General features: G+C 34.5%; 1 protein-coding gene across 4 annotated transcripts; it reads left to right on the forward strand.

The window, feature by feature from the left end:
* Positions 1 to 516: 516 nt before the first annotated feature.
* On the forward strand, positions 517 to 6,711 carry LOC107799095 (uncharacterized). Of its 4 annotated transcripts, none has more exons than XM_075229820.1 (8): positions 517 to 653; positions 899 to 1,019; positions 1,255 to 1,313; positions 2,941 to 3,059; positions 4,267 to 4,410; positions 5,362 to 5,512; positions 5,596 to 5,755; positions 6,221 to 6,711. In XM_075229820.1, exons 4-8 carry the CDS (start codon positions 3,040 to 3,042, stop codon positions 6,310 to 6,312), a joined length of 567 nt encoding a protein of 188 aa, XP_075085921.1. In that variant the 5' UTR covers positions 517 to 653; positions 899 to 1,019; positions 1,255 to 1,313; positions 2,941 to 3,039; the 3' UTR covers positions 6,313 to 6,711. The 4 variants fall into 4 exon arrangements, with proteins under 4 accessions (XP_075085921.1, XP_016477652.1, XP_016477654.1 ...); XM_016622166.2 differs by having other exon boundaries at positions 4,271 to 4,410; XM_016622168.2 differs by lacking the exon at positions 899 to 1,019 and having other exon boundaries at positions 520 to 653; positions 4,271 to 4,410.
* The last annotated feature ends 549 nt before the right edge of the window (positions 6,712 to 7,260 follow it).

Genomic DNA, 7,260 nt, shown 5'->3' on the forward strand with positions numbered 1-7,260 from the left:
ACATGTGTTAATTATTGATTTTATGACTAATTGAGTTGTGTGTGATGATTTAGGATGTTTGGAGTGTAAAAATATGAAGAAAAGGTGCTCCAACTATAGGAGAAGAGGGTGGATGCGAACCTAGAAAAAATTATATTTGGTGCACCCTTAGTAGTGAAGTCGGGATAAGGCATCCGCCTTAGCATCCACACATGGGCACAACAGAGATGAAGGAACAGAGGGCGGATGCGAAACAATTTAAATTACAATTTTCACCAATGTAAAATCTATTTTTAAAGAATAAAAAAAGCGAACGATATTTTGCTAAAGGTTTCGTACTTTTAATATAGTATAGATAAGATAGATATTGATATAAATTTTCAAAAATAAAAAAGAGAAATGATTATATAGAGGGAAGTTAGTGGAGTATCGTTTTGTTAGTTAAGTATTTATCAATCACATTCATAAGTCGACCCGGTTCGTCAAATAAGAACCGGTCCAGAAAAAAGGTTATAAACCCGTTGAACAGTAACCCTAAACCGGACTAGATTCTGTGTTCTTTTACTTTCCTTCTTCCTCGCTGTGTGGAATCCGATACCAAAGCTCTTTAGCTACTCATCTATAACAATATCTTCCTCTTCGCTCACTTATTTTCTGGCCGCAATATCAAACAGGTGCTTGTTTTTCCCTTAATTGCTGATGTTTTATGTGTAATTAAGTAATTTGGCATTTTATATATATATATATATATATATATATATATATATATATATATATATATATATATATATATAGCAGTGAAAACTTATCCGCATTAGGTGTTTACATCATAGTAAGTGTTTATATCATGGCAATAAATGCAATACATGTGTTTTTCATATAGATATATGTATTCTCACTTCAATTTTTAACTGCAAAGGTCAAATTGTATGGTTTGGTGTAAACACCGGTACGAGTAAGAGTTTACCGGAATGAGTTCTCGATGTTGTTGTCACTCTATTTGGGCCAGTTGCATTGCAATAGTTAATAATTAAGTACGGGTAAGTATTTTCCAGTATGAGTTCTCTATATCCTTTTCACTCTATTTGGGCAAGTTTCATTCCAATTTTCAATAATTTGCGGGCAATTTGTGTGGGATTATCCAGCTTGGTGTTCTAATGCTAACATTCAATAATTTGCTTGAATTTTTTTTAGGCGCTAATTTGTGCTTTTTGAATTTTGGCTGGTTTGGTCTTTTTTTGAAACTGAGTGAAGTCTTCTTATCTGCTAATGCAGATATTCAATCTGATATAGTTGGTTGATCAAAGATTATCAAATAAACATGGAGGATTGGGGTAAGTTGATATTTCTCTATTTAATACTCCCTTAATTAATTTTCCTGTGAAATAAAGTTAATTTCTGCTGATGTTTGAAGATATTACTTTATATAAGTTGTAGTATGGGCCCACCCCTCTACCCTTCACCCTTCCTCGCTTAAATACCGGTTTTTTTGTCATTTTTCTGGCCGCAATACTATGATTTTTTATGGCACGAAAGAGTTGCAACTGAAAAGCTGAAAATGATACTTCTTTCTTTTGAAGCTATTTTACTTATATAAATTTGAAAAAAAATATTTATTCACTGAATGGCACAACATTGAATTGCTAGCTGGAATTCTAGGATGAAAAATGGGTCCTTTTTTTTAAAAAAATAACGGCGGTGAAACTAGCTTGCGCGCAGCTCGGATAAAGACCAGCTTGTGCGCAGCTCGGATAAAGACCAGCTTGCGCGCACCTCGAATAATTCCATGGTACAACTACTACCTCCCACCCGCAATAGGTGGGTCATATTAATAGACCTATTAATGGGTCCTATTAATAGACTTATTTGGACTAATTTGTGGCCTGATACTAGTTGATAGGAGTGGTGCAACAGGTTGAAATAATACTATCTACTAGGAAGGAGCAGTACTTCTCTTTGGGCTATAGATTAACTCGCAGTGTGTTGGATAGACTTCAACTTTTTATCATGTCCCCGTTTCCTTTTCCATTGATGATAGAGAATTTTTGGACAGAAGGAAATTTTATTTAATGAAGTGGAAACTGTTGTGCAACCTTAAATGTTCAACGGGGATGAAAAATTTGAGGCTATAGAGAACGCTTACTTTTTTTGACACTTACATCAGGTTAGGTGCTTGTTTGAAGTTTTTCTTGTTTGATGAGACATTTATATGGTTCTGTAGGATTATATGTAATATTTAGAGGACTTCAAGTTTTAGAAAACTCCTAATTTTTGTTTTTAAAAGACAAATTATTTAATATTGGAATGACATGGGCCTGAATAGAGCAGATAGGATATAGCGGGTTCATATAGTAGATATCAACTAGTTTAGAATTGAGGCGTTGTTGATTGATTGATCGGATAACGTGGTTGTGATTATGCAATAAGGATCCAAGTTTACTAGGAGGGGGCGTTGATACAAATTATGGGAGGGGGTGGATACTAGTGTATCGTGTATGTTTCATATTTACAGGGTTTCGTTGTCATCTTATCTTGGGGAAAAATAAGATGGCAATGAAGACCATCTAATGACCTGATAATGCCATTGCTGCTGCATTAAGAATTTTATGAGAATAAAGGCCATCCAATAACCTGCTAATGCCATAATTATTCTATTAAAAAATCTCACTACATGCTTGTGGGTGATTAAGAACTAAAGCCACGTCACTTGGATTCATTGCTAAAGCATTTATTGGTGCCATAGTTGTGTACAAACAGCTATCACCCAAAGAAGTACAGAATCAGTGTCAAGTGTCAACTTGGTTAAACAACTGAAGGGTGTCGGTGATGAACATTAGGCATTTACTATACATATTATTCTGTATTGAAGAATTGCGATGTTCAATTTTCTTGACAAATTTTGACAGTTGTGAGACACATTGTTGCACGGTAGATATTAATAGCTAGTATTCGCCATTTCAGAGGATGAACAGATTCCAGATCTTCTCAAAAAGGATCAACCAAGTAGTAAATGGGATGATGAAGATGTGGATGATAATGATATAAAGGATTCTTGGGAAGATGAAGATGAGACTACTCCGGTAGGGTTAATGAGTTATTGATTTATGGCTTCCATATCGTGAACATCCTTGCAGTATTCATTATTTGTTGAACCATGTGTGTCTAATTATGCATTAATTGCCTAGAAATAGGGTGTTCGCTAAGTCTCTGAAAAAATTCGGAAGTGTTCTTTGGATTTTTGTGTAATTCCTGACATTTACACATCTTGCTTCTGTTCCTCGTGTCACTGCATGGATATATCTATTAATAACCTCTCACAGATAGATGCAAAAGACTCTTTTTTCAAGGGACTATTGAGTGCATATTTTTGGCATGTTTTGCAGGCAAACCTGAAGTGTAATCTAATTTGTGGTGTCTTTTGGATTTATTGCTTGTGTATCACTTGATATGCATTAAGGCTAAGTGCATGCCATTTGTTTTGAATAAATTGCTTATATCCGTGTATTTTATATAGTGATCCTCCAAGTAATTAAGTGAAGCTATACGAGAATGGTTCTTAAGCAAAGATCTTTTGTATCAGACGTCTTTGTAGAGTCAAAGAAGAATTTTCCTATCTCCAGTAGTCTAAAACATCATAGGTTCTAGAGGATTACTGTACCATAATATTGTTTAGTGTGGTGGAGAATGTTGTTGTTCTCGTTTCTTTTCCTTCAAAATCTAGCTGTTCTAATTTTTTCAAAGTCAGAATTGGGGTTGCCTGGATAGATGATAGTGAAACTATGTTACAGATCGTAGAATCTATTGTATAGATAGATAGCCAGGCTTTCCCCCCTCCTTTTTACCAACTTTTGGATGTAATCACAACACTTTCTTAGTGATAGTGTTCTTAACATCAATAATATAAACCACTTCAAATTACCAAAAACAATATATATATATATTTACCACTTCAAAGGGAAAAAAAGCTGGGTTGCCTGGTCAAAGGCAAACTCTAAATACCCCGGGTAATGGTAGGACTGAAGTCCTATGCGATTAACACTTTTTTTAAAAAAAAATTAAATTATTTTTTTGATGAAAGTTCATTAAAAATATTGTATTATGTTTTGGGTACACTAGTATCGCTTGCGATGTACTCCTGCTTCACATCAATTCTGTGGTTCTCATATTGTGGTGATATGTCTCTTGGATGCTACTCTCTTTATGGAATGTGTTCCACTTCTTGGTGTCATCGACTTACATATTATGAATTGACCAAAAAAAAAAAAGAACTTACATATTTTGAATCAGTCAGGCGCCTAAACCAGATCCGCCTGTTGAGAAGGCCTCCAACAAGCCTGCTGCAAAATCTAGGGAAGAAAAAGGCAAGGAAGTAGTAGTTGATAGAGAGGAGGTACCTCTAGATCCAGTAGCAGAAAAACTACGTCAGCAAAGGTAAAAGCAGTTTGCATATATTGTCTTTATTAATGTTTGTAGTTCATGCCTCCTATTTAAGGCGAGAAACAGAACACAGTAATCTAACCGATAGGATCTTACCAGTGTTAGTAAAAGGCGTTGCTCGATGAAGCAATGCAAAGTGAGGGGAGGGGTTATCACTTCATGGGTGAAGCAATGCACATCAAAGAAGTGTGCGCTTCAAACACTGACGTGCTAAGTGATCACAGAGAAGCAGCCGGTTCTTTGAATGTCAATTTTGGAAGTTGGATTAATATCGACTGTAATTGATTATTATTTACTAAATTCATTTGTGTTCGATATTTTTGATTAATTCGTAAATTGTGCACTTCACTTAAAAGAAACGCGTGCTTCACTTTTCGCTTTCTGTTTCAAGCCCCATGGACCTTGCCGCTGTATATGGCAACATATTAGTTAGACTATGCAAAAGGGAAAAGACTATTTAAAGTGGAATACATGGTATACTCTTACTGCTAAATAATGTTTCTTTTGCTGGTATATATTAACATAAAGAATTACAGTATGTCGATTGGGTGGTTAATGTGGTTGGCATTCTGAGCTGCCACTTTTCAAGCAGTACGTTCAACTTTTTTTAACTGTAAATCTATGTATCATCCTTATGCAAAGAAAAGCTGTCGTCTATGGATATGGTCTTCCATTATGTTGTCTTGCTATGTGATTAATGTGCAGCATCAGCCCATCTTTTACCGGTATATTTAGTAAAAATAAGCAAGTTAGATCTGCTGTACCTGATATTAGAATGTGAAAGCAGTTGAAATCAGAACAAACTTTGTTCTGTGTCCTGAATTTGATTGTTGGGATAATCACGTGGTCATCCCCTCAATGGACAAGATATTGCAGAACATATGAGCCGTGTGACATGTATACTTGTTAGCCATCCCGAATCCTCATCGCATTTCTCTTTTACAGGCTTGTGGAAGAAGCTGATTATAGATCCACAGCGGAACTGTTTGCTAAGAAAGGCGGCGATGATAAAACCCTTGATAGTTTCATTCCTAAATCTGAGAGTGATTTCTTGGAATATGCTGAGCTTATTTCTCACAAGTTGCGACCGTACGAGGTTTGCCAAATTTGTTGCATCTGTGATTACCTCATTTATTGACCGTTACGGCTCAACTCAGGAATTTTACTTTCCTTTTGTAGAAAAGTTACCATTACATTGGATTGCTCAAGGATGTTATGAGACTGTCCATGACTGCATTGAATGGGCAAGATGCTAACGAAGTTTCCAAGTCTGTTAATACAATTTCTAACGAGAAGATTAAAGAAGAAAAAGAAGCGAACACGAGCAAGAAGAAAACAGGTATTACTATGGCCACTTTTATATGCTTGAAATGTAAAACTGATTCGTGATGTCAGCGGTGTTGTTAAAGGCTCATTTGAGGCGCGCTTAAGCACTGAAGCTCAAAAAAGCTCAGGGTATGCGCTTCGCCTCACTAAAAACTGTGCTTTAGCGTAGGCAAGGCACTAAGGCCCACGCCTCATTGCCAATAAGTTCTATATCTTGAATAGAGTGGTACAAAACAATAAATATAATTGGCTAAAAAATATTATTAATTTTAAGGAAATCAGTATGAATGAACTTGTTACTTTTTTTTCTTGCATTACATATATACTTTTATTTTTTCCTTCGTTGTACATTTTTTAACTAAAGCCCACACTTTAATTGTACTTTGCACTTAAAGCCCTGATAAACCTGTGCGCTTTTTAACGCTTTTCGCCGTTGACAACGCTGGGTGGCAGAGATTTAAACAGTTATTTTTTACAGGTGCAAAAAAGAAGCAGCTGCAAGTTGATCGGGCAGATGACGATGCAGTAATTAACGCTTATGATGGTTATGATGATTATGATTTCATGTGAGAGGAGAACTTAGCAAATCAGTGAATCAAATTCATATTAGGCCTATTTGTTTCAACATTTCAAGTTTAGACATGTAGAGGATTTTGGATATACAAGTACAAAAATGAGAAGGATAACTCGGCCCGTATTCTATCCCAATTCTGGAGGTTTATTTAGTGTGCAAAATTCATCCTTTTATTCTATTTATTATCTAAGGATAATTACAGACTTCCTTGGGTTTGGATTTGGAAGCCTGTTTTGGATTTGGATAAGTCTTCACTGACTTGTAATATTGTCTCATATACCAAATAAAATTTCTCGTGAAGTTACCGAATGTATTATATTCTTTTTTTAATGATTGCACCGTTATCTTTGTAATTGATTGTAATATTAATAAAATTCTAGTTTTTCAATTATGTATTTATGAGGATGAATAAGAAAAATACAATTAATATCATTGAACTCCAAATTTATTCAAGTGTGTGAATTACTTCCTTAAATTCGTTTTGCAATTTTGGTAGCAATACTTCTCAACATACCAATTGAACATTTTTTATCCATTAAGATTAATTTAATTTAGTTAAAGGTTAATATTAAGTCTTCGTCTTACTTATGACTTTATTACTTAATTGACTGCATATATTTGCATGTGTGCTTAAGGGCAACAAGTTTTTTACACAATTGTCGTGGTCTTAAAAATTAACATTTTTTGTAGATTAGGCTTTTATTTTATCAAGTCAAATATTCAATTATTCTTTTGTGTTATGTGTATTTTACCACAAGAGTACAAATATAGCTATTTATTGATTTGTACGATCATTGTTCAAGAAAAAAAGTAGGAAGGTTCATATCACAAATTCAGCTAACGGTATCAAAGTATATATTTTTGTTTCTAAGTAGGAAGTATATATTTTAATAATATTTAATATGATCTTTTAAAAAACAATTATAAGGGATGCCAAGAGATTA

This window comes from Nicotiana tabacum, chromosome 14 (genome assembly GCF_000715075.1).
Source record: "Nicotiana tabacum cultivar K326 chromosome 14, ASM71507v2, whole genome shotgun sequence".
Lineage (NCBI taxonomy): Eukaryota > Viridiplantae > Streptophyta > Magnoliopsida > Solanales > Solanaceae > Nicotiana > Nicotiana tabacum.

What these genes read in the sequence shown, in the direction of transcription:
- LOC107799095 (XM_016622166.2), top strand. An exon ending in GAAAAACTACGTCAGCAAAG is followed by an intron (nt 4,411 to 5,361) that starts GTAAAAGCAGTT and finishes TCTCTTTTACAG; the next exon opens with GCTTGTGGAAGAAGCTGATT. An exon ending in ACAAGTTGCGACCGTACGAG is followed by an intron (nt 5,513 to 5,595) that starts GTTTGCCAAATT and finishes TTCCTTTTGTAG; the next exon opens with AAAAGTTACCATTACATTGG.